General features: G+C 55.8%; 3 protein-coding genes across 11 annotated transcripts in view; 1 reads left to right on the top strand and 2 right to left on the bottom strand.

The window, feature by feature from the left end:
- The window catches only part of Apba3 (amyloid beta precursor protein binding family A member 3), a 5,264-nt gene extending 3,427 nt beyond the window's left edge, over positions 1-1,837 (bottom strand). Inside the window, exons 1-3 of one of the 2 annotated variants that reach the window (XM_029482734.1) lie at positions 1,640-1,837; positions 497-1,100; positions 373-412 (exon numbers count right to left, since the gene is read on the bottom strand). In XM_029482734.1, coding sequence (XP_029338594.1) covers positions 373-412; positions 497-1,063 — 607 coding nt within the window. In that variant the 5' untranslated portion in view covers positions 1,064-1,100; positions 1,640-1,837. Of the gene's footprint in view, positions 1-372; positions 413-496; positions 1,180-1,639 lie in introns of both variants that reach the window. The other variant, XM_029482733.1, reaches the window with a different exon arrangement.
- Positions 1,838-3,026: 1,189 nt separating this feature from the next.
- Positions 3,027-5,241, top strand: Mrpl54 (mitochondrial ribosomal protein L54). Its single transcript, XM_021175002.1, has 3 exons — positions 3,027-3,174; positions 4,147-4,303; positions 4,953-5,241. The coding sequence occupies exons 1-3, from the start codon at positions 3,057-3,059 to the stop codon at positions 5,083-5,085; spliced, it is 408 nt and encodes a 135-aa protein (XP_021030661.1). The 5' UTR covers positions 3,027-3,056; the 3' UTR covers positions 5,086-5,241.
- Positions 5,242-6,687: 1,446 nt separating this feature from the next.
- Matk (megakaryocyte-associated tyrosine kinase) lies at positions 6,688-16,604 on the bottom strand. 8 transcript variants are annotated; one of them, XM_021174246.2, is made up of 13 exons: positions 11,615-11,882; positions 11,381-11,440; positions 10,637-10,750; positions 10,426-10,541; positions 10,118-10,337; positions 9,741-9,834; positions 8,947-9,012; positions 8,381-8,480; positions 8,208-8,292; positions 8,055-8,128; positions 7,767-7,962; positions 7,392-7,478; positions 6,688-7,303 (listed from the first exon to the last, which is right to left on the bottom strand). In XM_021174246.2, exons 1-13 carry the CDS (start codon positions 11,681-11,683, stop codon positions 7,064-7,066), a joined length of 1,521 nt encoding a protein of 506 aa, XP_021029905.1. In that variant the 5' UTR covers positions 11,684-11,882; the 3' UTR covers positions 6,688-7,063. The 8 variants fall into 8 exon arrangements, with proteins under 8 accessions (XP_021029905.1, XP_029338844.1, XP_029338841.1 ...); XM_029482984.1 differs by having other exon boundaries at positions 6,689-7,303; positions 10,637-10,747; positions 11,615-11,881; XM_029482981.1 differs by lacking the exon at positions 11,615-11,882 and adding an exon at positions 16,116-16,604 and having other exon boundaries at positions 6,691-7,303.
- Between the last annotated feature and the right edge of the window lie 185 nt (positions 16,605-16,789).

Here is a 16,789-nt window from a genome sequence, read left to right as displayed (position 1 = left end):
AGAGGGCTTCAGACCTCATTACTGGTGGTTGTGAGCCACCATGTGGTTGCTGGGATTTGAACTCAGGACCTTTGGAAGAGCAGTCAGTGCTCTTACCCACTGAGCCATCTCGCCAGCCCTGTAAATGCCATTTTTAGCTCTCAAAACTCCCCAGAGCAGCCTGGAGCTATCTTCTGCCAACCAGTGTGCTAAACCAGCATGGCTTCTAGAACATTCTACAACTTATGTCACCTCTTTGGCTGTCTAAGATCTGCTCTAATTCAGTCCTCTCTAGACCTTGATCATCACTGGCAAACTTTGTGTCATTACTTGAGAGCCCATTTTTGGGCTGATCTAGGACATTCTGATTTCTGTGTAAGAATGGACACTCACCCTCGGTGACGGCAGGGCATGAGGCCAGGGTCTCCCGGCTCTGGAAGATAAGAGGTGCAGGGCTGAGTCCCCAGTCATGGCTGAGGGTCAGAAGTCAGAGGTCAGAGGAGACGATCACTATTACCTGGGTACCCACAGGTGGTTCCCGCTGTGTCACCAGGGGTGCTGTCTCCAGCCAGGGCTCAGGGGAACTGCTGGAGCTCCTGCTGTCTGCTGGCTCTGCTGATGCCTCTTCCATCCATCCCGGGTCCCCATCAGGGTCCTCTGGCGGCTGCAGAAGGCGGGGTGCAGTCTGTGCAGGATCTTGGGGGACAGATTGGGCAGGCGAAGAGGCCTCATCCCTCAGCAGACCCAGAAGGTCGTCCCCGCCTGCCTCAGCCGACAGAAGCCCACCGGCATCCGGGTTCTCCTGGGTGGCTAGGCCTTGGCCTGTAGCAATGTGAAGGGGACAGGGGGCTCCATCTGGGAATGGGCCACCCAGGTCGCTGGGTAGAGCTTCCAGCTGCTGAACCAGCTCCCGCACACTGGATGTGTCCAGCTCCATCTCGCTCAGGGTGACAGGGCCTCCAAGCCCTAAGGCCGACTGGGTGTTAGAGGGGTGGTCCTCAGAGGGCACCTCGGGGCCTTTGGGCTCCTCCAAGTCCATGGTTGGGGGCCCTGGGGTATGCTGGGGTCCTGGCAGGAACTCCATGTCTGAGACCCAGGTTCAGGCCGGCATTGTCACCAAGCTGGAAGACGAGGGCTCTGAGTGTGGATCTCGTAGGCAAGCCATGGTCCTACAGGTGACAGGTTCCATCCCCATGGGGCCTGCCCAGGAGGAAAGGACCCCATTTCACACAGAAGCCAGCAAAGAACTCAGGTGCCTGCCCCAGATCTCAGGCTCCGGACCTCAGAACTCAAGCACCAGACACTAGAACTGAGGCTGCGGACACGGAACTCAGGCACTGCCCCTGGGAACTCAAGCACTGCCCCCCGGGAACTCAGGCTTCTGTCTCTAGAACTCAGGCTCTGGTCTCAAAAACCCAGGCTCCGGACCCTAGAACTCCGGCTCCAGCCCCAGAACTCAGGCTCTAGGTCGTGGAACTCAAGCTGTTGCCCCAGAATTCAGGCACTGGTCCTGGGAACTCAGCCTCTAGCCCCTAGAACTCAGGCTCTGACCCTTGAAACTCAGGCTCCGTCCCCAGAACTCAGATTTCAGTCTCAGAACTCAGACACTGCCCTCGGGTCGCCCACGGGAGCCCGTCCAGTCCCGCACCGCCCGCAGTACCTGTGTCTCTGGCCCGGGCAGGATCGTCCGGTCTGCCCGTCCTTCCAGAAGAGTCAGCAGCTCTCTGGGATCCCAGCTTTGGAACCGGATCATCGGTCACTGCACCATCCAGGACTATTGCGCATACACACTCTCAAACGGCCTGCTGGGAAATGTAGTCCTCGAGGCCGCTCTCTCTCCTTCCGCGGACTCGCCAGGGTTGCAGTATAGATAGTAAAACTCAGGTTCGAATCCCGAGACTACAAGAACGGAGACGAGGCTCAAACTGGCTTTTCTTTTTTAAAATCGGGTTCTGCATCACTTCAGAGTGTAAACGGCTGAGATAGGACATGGGCAGAAACCAGGGAGGGTAAAGAGAGCATGATTTGAAAATTTGGAGTGCAAAGGAAAAGTGAGAATGGAAGTTATTGAGGACGGACTTCCGCTTTGTATCCCAGTAGGATCTATAACGGCACAATCTAGACTTGTGTTGACACTGGAATTTGCATCACGGTCCTATTTATAGACTAGGGACGATGATAATTCCTAAACTTAACTGTGTGATCTAAAAAGAGTTCACCTGGTTAGGTTTGTTAGCAATGAGTCTAGAAGATTCTAGTACTAGTTTATTTATTCTTGAGAGTCTCATGTAGCCTAGGCTGGCTTCAAACTCGTGATTCTCCTGCCTCAGCTTCCTGTGTGCATCCAGCCTCCATTTCTGTACCGGGCTGCTACAAAGCCCCAATCACCAAACCCCACTTTCTTCTATTAGTGAATAGAACACATAGGTATCACTATGTAGAGTAGGCTGGCTAGGAACTCACAGGCATCTACCTACCTCTGCCTCCCAAGTGTGGGGATTAAGCTGGAGTTCATCACTCCCATCATTCTCAGCTACCCATATGTTTAAGCCAAGATCTCATATAGCCAAGGGTGACCTCAAACTTGGCTGTGTAGGATAGAGCGACCCAAACTCCTGATTCTCCACATCACAACTGACTGTCCTAACTTTTAAGCTTTCAAAAATTCCACAAGAGATATAAGCATGACTTTGCTGTGACATTTAGAGTAAATAAAGATCTAAATATTTCATGTTGTTGTCGTCGTCGTCTGAGGCGGGGTTTTTTTGTGTAGCCTTGGCTGTCCTGAAAGTCAAGCAGTAGCCAAGGTTGACCTTGAACTCAGAGATCCTCCTACCTGTATCTCCAGAGTACTGGGATTAAAGGTGTGCCATCACCGCTTGGACTGGGGGGCAAGAATTTAATGAAATATTCTTTGAACGGTCGATAGCTACAGAAGTTAAAATTAGTCATTAGTCGGGCAATTTTTTTAAAAGACTACATTTCCCAGAAGGCCGTGGCGCCTCCAACGCCCTAAAGCGGCTCTGGAGCGCTGACGTAACACGGAAGCCTGCACGTGCGAGCGGCCGGCCAGCGTCATGGCGGCCGCCCATCTCCTCCGGGCTTCCCGGATGTGGGCCCGCTGGCATCCCCGGGCGCTCCCGGTCCCCGGAAGACCTGGAGGATTCTCTATCCGGGAATATGCTAAGAAGCCAGGTGAGTCGGCTCCGAAGGAACCAACGTGGTTACGGCCGGAGCGCTGCTGGGGAGGAGGGGTTCCGAGGATTAACTGCGCAGGCGCAGCGTTACGGAGGCCAAGCGGTGCGTAGTGAGGCCTGCGGGTGCGCCGCTAGCCTCTGCGCTCAGTGCGCAGGCGCGGCCCTTGCAGGACAGGGCGGGACCAGGCTGAGTGTCGCGCTCCAACTTTGAGTAAATCACCAAACATAACTAACATCAACTAAGTTATTGTCATTATTTTAATTTAAAAAGTAATGTGGGTGGGCAGGTTGGTTCAGTGTGCAAGGTGCTTGCCTGGAAATCCTGAGTTTGATCCCCAGGATCCACATAAGCAGGGAAGGAGATGACCAATCCCACACGCACTGTGACAGTGCACACACACACCCGTGAAAATCATTTAAAATTATTTAAAAATTACGCTTTGAGGCGAACGTGATGCCTTTAATCCCAGCAGAGAGGCAGAGTGATCTCTGTGAGTTCCAGGCCTGCCAGGAAGACCCCATCTCAAAAAAAATTTTTAGTGTTTTCTCTTTTGTGTTGTTCCAGGAGAGCTACATCATGACATACCCTGTCTTCAAAAATAAATAAGTAAAAATGTTCTTAGACTTGGTTTCATGCCAAGTTGGCCTAGAGTTACCGATCCATCTCTCCTCTCTTCTCAGAATTTTTTTTTTTCTTGGAGACAGGGTCTTATGACTTCCCAGCCTCAGTTCCAGAATGCTGGGATGCCAGGCATGTGCCACCATATCAACACCACTGAATGGAAGAGGGGTTGTGTAGTATGGGCTGGGCCTTCAGGGCCCACAGGAGTAGGACAGGTCTGTGCCATAACAAGGGACCCTGTTATGCATGGAGAGAGCTGGGGCTGTTGGTTGTTGGAGGCCACACAGAGGAGGGTTGAAGGAGGGCAAAGCTGGGCAGGCTGAAGTGACCTGTGCTCTCACTGTGCAGTTGGCAAGGGCGGCAAGGGTGGCATGGCCGCTGAGGCCCTGAAGGACCCCGAGGTGTGCACAGACCCCACTCAGCTCACCACACACGCCATGGGGGTCAACATCTACAAGGAGGGCCAGGATGTGGCCCTGAAGGCAGACTCTGAGTACCCCACATGGTGAGTATACCACACTGCTTCGGAATCCTGACTCCCAGCCTGCGGGAACATGGTGCTCCAGGATAGCCCCTGAGGCCTGCTGCACTCGTCTACCCTTGTCATGGGTGGTTCTGGATGCCAGTGAGTGCACAAGACCATATGTCCCCAAAGGCTGAAGGGGGCAGCGGGGCTCTGCTTCTTGACATTTATGACTGATCCCCAGCTACCCTTGTTCCAGGGACCCAGAGGGTTGGTCAACAGCACAAGTATCCCCTTCCCAGGGAAAGCTGGGAACCAGTTACCTGAGCAGGCAGATATGGTGGGCTACATTCTCAGGAGATTGGGAGAGGCAGCGGCAGTGGGATGCAGACTGGGCAATAAGTGTTTCCTGGGGAGGCCACATGGATCCAGGACCAAGTAGTAGAAGGTGTGCCTTGTGCAAAGATCCTGGGGAAGGACAGAGCCAATTCTCTGGCAGAGAAGAGGCCTATGTGGCTGGAACAAGAGACCAAGGGGCAGCGGGGCAGACGGGAAGCAGAGTGGGGATGGCCAGGTCCCTTAGGCTCAGTCTCTGACACTGAGAACCAGGACTGGGTGTAGAGGCCCACCTGGACCCCACCCACGCCCTGGAGCTACAGGATGTCCATGCTGCCCTGCCTCTCACCCTCAGGCTGTTCCAGGTGAACTTGGGTCCCCCCAAAAAGCTAGAGGAACTAGAACCAGAGTCCCGAGAGTACTGGCGACTACTTCGCAAACAGAATATCTGGCGTCACAACCGGCTGAGCAAGAACAAGAAGCTGTAGTGTGATGATGGGCATCTCACGGGAGACTGCCTGGGACCCTGGCCAGCCAGAGCGGGGAGAGAACTGAGTCCTCTGACCTTCACCTGCTTGTCATGCCGTGCAGGTCATGCACACGCGAAATAAACAAATACCAAAGGGACCTACAGCAGCCACGCACATGTGTGTCATGCCCTGTGATGCCAGACCTGGGAGGGCCCTAGCCTCTGCTCCAAGGCTGGGCCTGGCCTGATCCTCAAGGCCTTCAGGCAAGGCTAGGTCCAGGTACTTCAACAATGAGGCCTGTGACTTGGTATGCTCACGGGCCCTCTGGGTGGGTTGTGCTTGTGCAGAGAGGTGGCGCCAGCCCCAGCCAGCTGTGTCTCGCCCTCACTAAAGGGAGCTGGGACAGGACTGCCATTCCCTTCTGGCTAGGATGTGGGTGCAGCTCACTTGCCGCTCATTGGACCTCAGGGCTGCACCCTGTCTTTGCCACCTGGACAAGTGACCTGAGCTCATCCCGTCTCCCTGGGGTCCAGCTGGACCGAGAGAATGGGTCATGTACATGTGAAGGTGGCAGGTATGCCTCCCTTGCCAGGGCTTTGGGTGGACCTGGCAACCCCTGTGCCTCACTGAAGGGATCTGAGGCTCCATCCACACAGCAGTCTGTGAAGCCCTTTTGGCACCAGCCTTCATGATGCTGTCCCAGCAGGCAGAGAGGCAAGGATGTGTCCATCTTAATCCAAATGCCCGTGTGTCTCTCCAAGATGTGTTGAAGTTAGAACAGAGCCTGTCACCTGATGTCCCTCACCTGCCTCCCAGTCCCAGTCCCAGCTGCAGCCTGGCCTGGCCTGGCCTGGGACTTAGCACAAGCTGTCCTCTGACTGGACCACCAATGTCTCTTCCTCCTCCTCCTGCTGACACGGCAGCCTCAGCCCATCCCACTGACATTCTAAGGCTCTCCTGTGGTCTTGCACCTCCGTGAAGCTCACCACTGAGTGTGTCTCCTTCAGTGCTCCGTCCCAGCACCCAGTGTGGCCATGTGCCACACCTACAGATGGCTGATGAGGGCTGATTGGTGGGCAGGTGGGTGTGTCCGTGGTGGGTGAGTGTTTAGATGGGGGGGGGGGAGGCTGTATGGTTGGAAGGGTGGCTTGCAGAGTGGATGAGGATCGGATGGGTGGGTGGGATCACAGAGAGATGGATGTGTGTGGCTGGGTGTGTTGGAGTGAGTGTGCATGTGTGGCAGGTGGGCTGGGAGGGCAGACAGCGTCCAGGCTGCTGTGCTCAAGGTGTCCTTGTCAGCTTTGACTCCCAGCCTGGCTCTACTTTGGTATCTTGGCTTCCATGGAAGAAAACCACCTTGACCTTGGAGTCAGGAAGTGTGGGTCCCCTCTGCAAGAGATCTGCTGTCCTGGCATCTCTGTCCCTTCTGTGACATTTTGTACATTCACTGGCACCCGGAGATGGGATGTAACCGGAATGCCCCAGCCTGGTGCCCCTCACACTTCGGAGTGACCCTTTAGGCTAGCTTTTATAGCAACTCCATAAACAGGCAGAGTGGCTCAGGATCCCTCCCCAGCGGGTGACACAGCTGTGTGGCAGGCGGCAGGGCCCTGGGGACCGATGGCAAGTGGATCTCTAGCCTGGCTGTTCCCCAGGTGCCTTGGCCCCACAGGCTGGTGAGGCAGATGCTAGGGGAAAAGTCAGGCCTGTGGTCTGCCCATGCAGAGAGAGTGGGCAGGGACTTTGGGTGACATCACGGACACCAACATTCAGGGCTGCTCAGAGGTTCATGTGGGCAGGACATGGTCACCACAGCTGGCTGAATGTGTCTGCTCACTCAGGACAGCCGGTGGAGGACACACAGGCATCAGACAGTTGTACAAAATCCTTCCAAATGCTCTTTATGGGGTGTCCCAGGTATGGGGGTCTCGGGCTGCAGAGCTCTTCCTGGCTCTGTGACCCTGCATCTGTGTCCTCTTGCTTTCTGCTTCAGGGGTCAGGGGTCCTGGCTCCGTGTGGGAGCTGAGCCCTCAGCCTCCTGTCCCCCAGCGGGGGCCGAGACACCCACACTGCGGAGCTCACGGCCCAGCTTCTCCACTATTTTGCGGAAGGGTGGTCGGCGCGCGGGCTCTGCCTCCCAGCAGCTGCCCATGAGGGTGTGCACAGAGCCTGGGCAGCCATCGGGGGGCTCCATGCGGTAACCCTTCTCCACAGCCTCTGAAACCTCCTTTAGCGACTGTGGACACAGGGGTGCAGCGTGGGTGGAGGGCAGTCAGTGACACAGGATACACAGGCTGCCCCTCCCTCCCCAGGGTGCTGCTCACCATCTTGGGGTATGGGGCTCTTCCATAAGAGAAGACTTCCCACAACAGCACCCCAAAACTCCAGACATCTGACTTGCTGGAGAACCGCTGTTGGGGCAGAGGTCAGGGTGAGGAGAGCCCCTTTGGCTTCCCTGGACACAATCCCAGGCTACTCTCCTCTGTCCTAAGCCCAGGCCTGCTTCAGAGATGGGGAATCAGGCTGAGGGAAGCTCTAGGAGGAATGTTGTAGGCCCAGGGCTTACTAGAGAGGCAACCATTTCCCCTTGAAGCTCAGAGAGGTTGAGGGGTGCACATAGTGTCACAGAGCATAATCAAGAACATCAAGCGCCCTCTGAGGAACCCCATAGTCCCAGAGAGAGGTAGAAGGATGCTCACCCCATTTTTGAGAGCCTCAGGTGCCGTCCACTTGACTGGCAGCCGGCTTGAGTCCAGCCCCTTGCGCTCTGCTTTGGCTAAGCCAAAGTCACTGACCTTGGCCACCAAATCCTCAGAGACCAGGATGTTCCGAGCAGCCAGGTCCCGGTGCACCAGCTTCTTGCTCTCCAGGTACTCCATGCCTTCAGCAACGTGACTAGAGACAGACAAGGCCGGCTCACCCTGGAGTCAGGCCTCAGTTTCCCCTTCCACTTTGGGACCTACCTTCCTGGACGGAATGTCACTTACAGAGCAAACTGCAGAAGCTGAGAGGTGCTCACAAGAGCACGGCCCCGCGTGCGCAGGAAGTTCACCAGGTTGCCCTGTTTAAGGGGAGGGACTTGGGGGTCTCCAGGCTGTTGGGCCACCCTTTCCTGTCCACCCACCCACCACCCTGCACACCTTGCTCACGTGCTCCATGACAATGTACAAGCCGTGGTGCAGGATCACACCCAGGAGTCGCACTAGGTTCCTGTGCTGCAGCTTCCTGGGGGTGCAGGGATGCAGAGGGGAACATGAAGTGAGTATACACCTGCGACACCAGCCCTGGGACCTGGCCCTACCCCAACACTCACGTCATCACAGCCGTCTCATCCAGGAAGGCCTGGGCTGTCACATCACACTTGATATTCTTCACAGCCACCTTCTGTCCCAGGTACTCACCCTGTAGGACAGCTGTGGAGGAGGACAGAGGTCAGGATCCACCAGCAAGGCAGACAGACAGACCTGCTGACCACCCTGTCTGGAATCCCCCAGTGAGGGCCTGGGGGCATGGCCTGGGCAGAGAGTTGGAAATACATTCAGGAGGCCTTGCTCCATCCCCCAGGCCCTGAATGAGGAAAATAATAATAATTCATGCAAATACGATGGCTGTCTCATTATTCAGAATCCAAATTTCTGTTCCATGAAGGAGCCCACAGGTGCTGCCCATGTTTGCATAATTTCCGGCTGGCGCGACTGAGACATGCGTGCAGTCTACTGTCCTCTGACCCAAGCCCCAGAACAAAGCACACAGGGAAGGTTTTCTGAGTAGAGGATCCTGGGAGGTGAGGGTGTGGCTACTTCCCAGACAGCCCACACCTGTCCTGCACTGTCCAGTTGAGAGGTCAGTTCTCAACTGCCTGCTGTGTCCCCTCCTCACCTCCAAACTCCCCCTCTCCAATCTGTGCTCCCAGAGTCAGATGCTGCAGGTCGAGTAGCCAGCCAGCTGCAGAGACAAAGAGAGCCACTGAGAGGTAGGCAGGAGCACCTCCTGCCTGTCCCACCCAACTTGCATTCAGTGAGACTCAGAGAGCTAACATCCCTACAGCTGGGCACACCTGAGCATGTGCCTGCCCAAGCAGCTGCCCTAAGGCTGCATGAAGGACACCCCACTCCTGGTACCATTTACAGTCCTGCAAGCCACAGCCATCCCAGCCTTCATCAGAATACAGTCCCCCCTAGGTTCCCTAGACTTGAGCCATGGCTCCAGGACCTCCCTCTAGGGACAAGGAGGATGGCTGCCCCTGTGGACCACCATGCCTCTGGGAGGACCTTCCCCTTGCTGACCCACACAGAACAAAAGGCACAGAAATACAGAGAGGTTTGCACAGGTTCTGGAATCTTCCAGGGCTGTAGTCTCCGTAATCTTGTACTCTGCACAGACCTGCAGTTGCCTCTGAAAGCCCTCCCTCCCGCCCCCAAAAGACCTCTAACCCCCACCCTACCGCCACTCTGAAGATTCAAGCAGGACAGACACCTCTCCACTGCGATTTTTGTCTCTGGGATTCCATAGCCCCCACTGGATAAGTGTGACAGGGTTGGAAGATGCAGGGGCTTAACCAAGCCAAGGCTGAGGTATGAGGGTGAGCAATGAAATTAGGGGTGTGAGTCTGGGAGGTAGGAGTCTGCCTGGTGCGCACGAGGATGCTCCCTTCTGCAGTACAGCTTTCATACCCTTGGCGAGCTCCTCCTCTGCGGACTTTGCGCCCTGTTTCCTCCTTGGCTTCACCAGCTTGGTGCAGATGGCCCCCTTGTCCTTGGTGTAGTGCTGTGGAGGCCGCCGGCCGTGAGCCTCTGCCCCGCAGGACCGCTCCCACCATCCCACCCCAAGTCTCAATGAGGTTGCCAGACTCCTCCTCTAAGTGCCAGGCTAAGGTGATCGGGTTTCTATGGCAACAGTGGGGGGGTGTAGAATGGAAACTGAGGGGTGGTTGGTGTGAACATAGAGCTCCCTGGGGAGGTGACCCCAGTTCTAGAGAAAGAAATGACAGTTCCTGGGGCCACCATCAATATTTCCATCCCTCCTTCCCCAGCCTTGCCCCACACGTCACCTCCACCATGTCCATCAGGTTACAGAAACACACGGCCTCATCGATGGTGAGGTGCCCGTCTCGATGCAAAACACGGTAGTGGATGACGTCACGGCCGAAACTGACACACAAGACATAGTCTCCAGGGTGACGAGCTGATTCCCTCACAAGGAACAGCCCGTCCTCGGGTGGCTGCAGCTGTTGTATGGCTTCCTGGCCGGAGATCTTGCCATGAAACCATCTGTGGGGATGTGTGTGGAGAGGGGGCTGTGTAAGGCAGGGGTAGAGGGGGCTGGGCCTCTCACACCACCCCCCAGGGTGCCACTCACGGCATGAGGCTGAGCTTGGGGTCTGTGGAGAGGGCCTCCCGCTGTCGCAGAGCAGCGGCCGCCAGCAGCCCTTCCTGCCCACTGCCGTGGTGTTTGGCTCGGTACCAGCTCTTGTCCTGTACAGGAAGGGAACAGATGTGGGGAAGGAGCTGGTGGGTGTCGGCCCTGGCACCCCCAAGGCACACCACCTACCCTCTAGCTCCCCTCTCACCTCACAGGCCTCCAAGATGGTCACCATGTCACCCTTTCGAAAGGCTAGCTCACCGGGCTTGGGGCGAGAGTTCTCACACTTGGTCATGCATTGAGTCCCAGGGGCCCAGCGCTGCTGGGAAGGAGACAGAGGCAGGGGGATGTCAGGGACCGACCACAGAGACAAGTGGGAATTGGGAGGGACAGAGAGACCTGAGAGAAAGCTGGGGCTGGTGAGGATAAAAGACAGGACAAGGGAATAGTGAAGACACAGGCCTGTAGCCTAGCTCTCAGAAAGCTGAGGCAAGAGGACTCCAAACCAGCCAAAGGCCAGCCTGGGCTACAGTGAGACTTTGTCTCAAAAATTAAAAGATGATGATGCCAGGCGTGCTGGCCAACACTTGTAATCCCAGAACTCAGGGCAGGGGTGGGGGTAGCAGAGGAAAGTGGATCTCTGAGTTTGAGGCTAGCCTGGAGACTCTCAGGTCCCAAGCCAGGCATACCTACACACTGAGACCCTGTCTCAAGAGTAAATTAAAATAAAGAATAGAGGTCTGGGGATAATGTCTAATACAGAAAAGAAGGGGGGAGGGAAACAGAGTCACAGAGAGAGGCAGAATTATAGTCACATGAGGCCAGTATGGTGGGGGGAGAGGGTCCTTGGGGACTGTTAGGTGTGGGTGCTTGCTCGAGTGGGGAGGGGCATGTTCTCCCCCCCAAAGGGGACAGTTGAAAAAGGTTTGGTGACTCAGGGCCTCACACTCACCGTTGGCATCCTAGCTGCAGCAGGCGCGGGGTGCCAAGCTCCGAAGAATCTAGGGCTCACCTGTGAAGGGAGGCAGTGTCATGCTGGGAGTGTCCCCAGGTCCAGCTCTTTCCTCAGGGTCTGGCCTGGTGGCAGCAGCAGCCAGGAAGCAAAGCGCCTCCCTCAAATCATCCCTTGGATGGCTTAGGTGTGGAGCCCCTCTGCAGCCCTTGGCTTTAGGGACGTGGTCAGTACCCGAGGCAGGTCCCTAGATTCCCAGCCTTCAAAGGCCAGCCAGGAGACCCGGGAGCTTCGCCTTGCCATTGCTCGGGAAGGGAAACTGAGGCCCAGAGTCAGGAGTGGAGTGATCTGGCCCAGGTGGCAGCCAGGGCTGTGTGTGAGGAAGAACTGGGCCTGTGGCTTCCTCTTTCCTGGGCGTGGGCAGAGGAGGCTGTGGGCAGGGGCCGTGACTCAAGGTCATTCCTGGGAATCTGACCCTAAGCGGAACCTGGGGAGACCAGGCTCCCGTACAGCTCCTGGCTCCTCGGGTCGCAAGGGGTCACCAAAGAAGCATCTTGAGAGGACCCACCCCATCCCAGCGCAGGCACTGTAGGATCCCCGGCTGGTGGCTGGCAGGGGGGCAGGGCGGGGAGGTTGGGGTGCGCTCCTGGTCTCAGACTCAGTGCGGTTTGCACGGCAGCCACGCAGGCGGAGGCGCACGTGCATCTGGGCACAGGTGCCACCAGCCACCCCCGTGTGTGCGACACGGGCGCCAGTGAGCCGCGTGCACCTGTGCTCGTGCCTGTGCCTGCGGTGCACAAGGGCCCTGCAGTGACCACCGGGACTCGCGCACTCAGAGACTTGCACGCCGCACCCAGAAAAAAAAACCAAAATAAAACAAAAACCAGCCCGTTACACCCGACGCCCCCGGGTCCAGGACCGTTTCGAGGGTGGTGTCCCCCTCCACCCACGCACACACGCTCACCTGCTTAGGGCGCGACCCTCGGAGGGTCCCTGCCAGCGGGTCGAGCACCCAGTGGCTCAACTCGGAGCAACTTGCAAGGCTTCCTCATTTTGGGGCAAGGATGGAGGGGACCCGGCTCGGAGCCCCCGCGGGTCCTAGCGCCGGTCTCACTAAGACCGCGCTGCCACCTCCTCCCGCTGCGCCTCCCACTCCGTCCGTCCGGGCGGAGTGCTGAGTACCAAGTGCAGGGTGCTCTGGGGTCCCCGCTGAATCCTAGCCTTCCTTCCTCCACCCTGGGAAAGCTGGGAGCGCAGAATGGCTCGGGCACGCGCAGGTGCTAGGAGTAGGAAGGAGGTCCCTGTCCGGGAAGGAGACCAAGGCAAGCTGCAGTCCTGCCTGGTCTGCCTGTACTTTCAGACATGCCAGCTGTGGAGCACTCAAACATCCTCCCAGCCCTCGAGAGGCAGAAGCAGTAGGATCTCTGTGAGTTGGAACCCTGCCTGGGCTAAAATAGAGAGCTACATAGTGAGAACTTGCCTCAAAAAAAAAAAAAAAAAAAAAAAGAGCAAATAAAACCCAATTAAGTAATTAAGCACAAGTTTGGGCAGAGGTGCCTAGAAGCACCCTGGTGGACATGACACTGCCAGAAGCCACAGCCGTTAATCACAAGTCCCCAGGCAGATGCAGGTACCCACTGAGGAGTCCTTGGCCAGGGAGGCCCAGAGACTTGGAATAAAGGCAGCCCAAAGTTCCACTTTTCTCAGACCCTATTGCTGATGACCATGACTGAGTCACAGGCTCTCTCCCTCCTGTCACCATCAGCCACCACCCACACTGCTGACAGATGCCCCTGCTTTCTGACTCGCTCTGGCACGGGCCTAGCATGACCTCCTCCAGTTGTCTTACTAGTGGACTTTGTACAGATGTTTATTCTAGTACCTACAGTTAGCAAAGATCCAAAAGTGGGGACTGGGACTGGGGCTCAGTGGGTGACACACTGTGGTGTCACAGGCCTGTCACCTCAGCACTGGAGAGGCAGAAGCAGAAGTATCAGGAGTTAAGGTTATCCTCAGCTACATAGTCAATTTAAGGCCAGCCTGGGCTACCTGAGAAGTATATGTGTTGAAACGGCACTGGCCCTTGGGGTTGAAGGACACAGCCTGAAATCCAAGCCTTGGGAGAGGCTGAGGCAGGAGCATGAGAAGATCAGGGTACAGAGGACATTTCCTTGCTTTTGTTTTTGTTTTTTTTTTTTTTTTTTTGTTTTTTTTTTTTAAAGATTTATTTATTTATTATATGTAAAGTACACTGTAGCTGTCTTCAGACACTCCAGAAGAGGGNGCCAGATCTCGTTACGGATGGTTGTGAGCCACCATGTGGTTGCTGGGATTTGAACTCTGGACCTTCGGAAGAGCAGTCGGGTGCTCTTACCCACTGAGCCATCTCACCAGCCCTTGTTTTTGTTTTTGTTTGAGACAGGGTTTCTCTGTGCAGCCTTGGCTGTCCTGGAACTCACTGTAGAGCAGGCTGGCCTTGAACTCAGAGATCCGCCTGTCTCTGCCTCCCAAGTGCTGGGATTAAAGGCGTGCACCACCACTGCCCGGCTCAGAGGACATTTCCTATAACAAACACCATAAAGTGTCTCTGTGCTCTCTGGTCTCCAAGGAGCTGAGTGAGGCATCTGGGATGTGGCTCCCTCCTTACTGGGGCCCATGTGGCTATTGCTCCAGGGCTGCTAAGGACCCATCTTTGTTGGCAAGCCATTACAGCTGAAATAGAAGTGCCAAACCACAGAATGAAGAGAGGAAACCACTGCTGGCCACAGCCTGTCCCTTCTAGACACTTGATGTGGGTGGGACAAGAGAGTGTTAAGGGATGTTTATAGGAGGCTGGGGCCAGGCACACCGGGCACAGCACTCACCTGGTGTGCACAAAGCCCCAGCACCTTTCCAGCAACGGGGAGACTGGGGTAGGGGATCAGGACTTCAAGGTCAGCCTCAGCAGCCTGGGGTGACCTGGGCTGTGTGACTCTTCTGTCTCAAAGGAAGGAATATAAGATGCCCCAACACTTAGCTTTAAGACAATTTCACTCATAGCCCATGCTAGCCTCAAACTCATCATGCTCTGCCTCCAGCATCCCCGGTGCTGCTGGGATGACAGTTGTGCTGCCACATCCAGTCCTCCTGACAGATGTTTAAAGTCAGAACCTTCAGAGGTGTCAAGGAACCCTTTGCTTCCTTGTGCAGGGAGCACTCTTTGTGTTCACTTTGCAGATGGGGAAACTGAGGCTCCAAGACTCACTGCTATCAAGACACTGGGGACACCTAAGCGTCTCAGTTTCCATGGAGTTTGTTTCAGCCTGCATCACGGCCAGATCTGCCTGCCCCAATTAGTATGCCTTTAAATTTAGCTCTGCGTGGTGCTTCTCATGTAAGGGGGACTCCGGGATTCAGGGAAGGACAAGGCTTCCTGTGGGAAAAATTCCCCTCTCTCTGACATCCAGTTGCAGTCGGCCCTCCACCCTCCTTTTCTATTTGTTTGAAACAGCATCTCACTGCGTTGCCTAGGCTAGCCTAGGACTCCTGGTCATAGTATACAAAACGCCCAAGGACAGGGCAATAGAAGTCAGCTTTAAGTCATGTCTGCCATACAAAACAGGGATCGAAGTCCACCTGTACCCACTCACTGAATGTGAAAAGCAGGACACGGAAAGAGTCAGAAGGTGGGGCTACCCCTCACAAGGTGATGAGAGGACCCATGCACAAGGGTGGGCCTCAGATTCACACACTCACACACTAAGATGCACATTGTAAAATGCCACTGGCAGCCAGGCGTGGTGGCACACGCCTTTAATCCCAGCACTCGGGAGGCAGAGGCAGGCGGATTTCTGAGTTCGAGGCCAGCCTGGGCTACAGAGTGAGTTCCGGACAGCCACGACTACACAGAGAAACCCTGTCTCGAAAAGCCAAAAAAAAAAAAAAAAAAAAAAAAAATGCCACTGGCAAATAGACTTTAGCAGCCCCTCCCTGTTTCTGAATTTTCTTTTTTTATAGTAAGAAAAACCTAGACCTGTATAATTTTTTGTTTGTTTTGGCATAGGGCTTCTGTCTGTAGACCAGGGTGTCCTTGAACTCAGGGATCCTCCTGCCCCTGGCTCTAAGATTTAACAAAATGCCTCTGACATAAAAGTCACCATTTCGACCCTCTTCAGTTCTGCAGTATGGAGCTCGCTCACCCTCACAGTACAGCAACACTGTCTGTCTGGAGATACCTCAGTCTCCACAACTACGGCTCTGTCCCACACTAACTCCATCTCCTCCCCTGCCCTGGGCCCTCACTGGCCCACTTGTGTCTCTGTAGGTCTGACTCAGACCCTGTGGAGTATGGCCCATGTCACTGGGCATCGTGTCCTCAAGGGTCATCTGCCTTGGTGCAGCAGTCACGGTGTTCTTCGTGGGTGTATAATATTCTAGCTCGTGGCTGGACCACACCATGTATACCCATTCGTCCCTTGGAGAAGTCTTTCCTGTCTCCTTGGCCAGAGAAGATCACGCAACATCTTTTCAAAATGTCAGTGAACATGGGGTGAGGGAGCCTGGGATTGCGGGGGGAGTGGGCTGCAATCGCCCTCCTAAGGAACACCAGTCCTCTGGCTGGCTCTTACTTCAAGCCAAGGTGTTCATTGCCTTTCCTGAGATCAGCAGTGACCTTGCACAAGCTGTTTTTCCGGACCCCTCCTGCCTGGGCTAAGGCCCCGCCCACACCCCCCATGCGTCATCCGCACCCACTCACCTTGTCTCCTAGCAACGCTCCCCTGCATCCGCAGCCTGGGTCCAGCCTTTAGCACCCTGGCGGTCAGACCGATTTCCTGCCTTATCTTGGGTCCAGTTCTGTGCTTTGGCCTCAGTTGGCCTGCACAGGGTCCCCTGCCCCGTGGGGACCGGACTTGGGGTGGGGGTGGGGGGTCAGATGCTGCGGCTCTTTGCGGCTTCAGAGAGCTGCGCGGCCCAGACGGGACTCCATCTGGACCCAACTCCAAGCTCACAAAATGATGGATGTTGCTGTCTAGTCGCAGAAGCTTCGTGGTTTGGGGTTGCTAGGCGGGTCCGACTTAACTCTTTGTCACCTGGTATGGACTCATCTGCCTTCCCAAGTAGACGCGGGTGGGCTTGGTGGAGAGGTTCAGTGCAGAGCAGAGCGCAGAGCAGGGTGGGGATCCGGGGACGTGGTGCTTTCCCGTTGTCCCTGAGCCAGGCCACCAAGGTCTGGGCTTACGTCCGTGCCCCCCTCCCCCATGAGCTCTTCCAACTGTGAAGCATTGTCCCCCATAACCAGCCACAGAGACAAGGGCGCAGGGCGCCGCCAGGAGTTTGGTTACTTATGTGTACTTGACTCAGCTAGACCCAGCGTCAGGCGGACATCTCCAGTCTGTGGTGGCCCTAGTGCCCCGCATGGCAGGAGTGGGT

The sequence above is a fragment of the Mus caroli genome, chromosome 10 (genome assembly GCF_900094665.2).
Source record: "Mus caroli chromosome 10, CAROLI_EIJ_v1.1, whole genome shotgun sequence".
Taxonomy (NCBI): domain Eukaryota; kingdom Metazoa; phylum Chordata; class Mammalia; order Rodentia; family Muridae; genus Mus; species Mus caroli.
This window is presented reverse-complemented; position numbering and strand designations above follow the sequence as displayed.

Bases quoted from the DNA above. Each gene is read 5' to 3' on its own strand.
- Mrpl54 (XM_021175002.1), top strand. From the start codon at position 3,057: ATGGCGGCCGCCCATCTCCTCCGGGCTTCCCGGATGTGGGCCCGCTGG. The intron at 3,175-4,146 runs GTGAGTCGGCTC...CTCACTGTGCAG, and splicing joins GGAATATGCTAAGAAGCCAG to TTGGCAAGGGCGGCAAGGGT. The intron at 4,304-4,952 runs GTGAGTATACCA...TCTCACCCTCAG, and splicing joins GACTCTGAGTACCCCACATG to GCTGTTCCAGGTGAACTTGG.
- Matk (XM_021174246.2), bottom strand. From the start codon at position 11,683: ATGGCAAGGCGAAGCTCCCGGGTCTCCTGGCTGGCCTTTGAAGGCTGG. The intron at 10,751-11,380 runs GTGAGTGTGAGG...TCTCCTTCCCAG, and splicing joins CTGCAGCTAGGATGCCAACG to CAGCGCTGGGCCCCTGGGAC. The intron at 7,479-7,766 runs GTGAGCATCCTT...CTGCCCCAACAG, and splicing joins CTGAGGCTCTCAAAAATGGG to CGGTTCTCCAGCAAGTCAGA.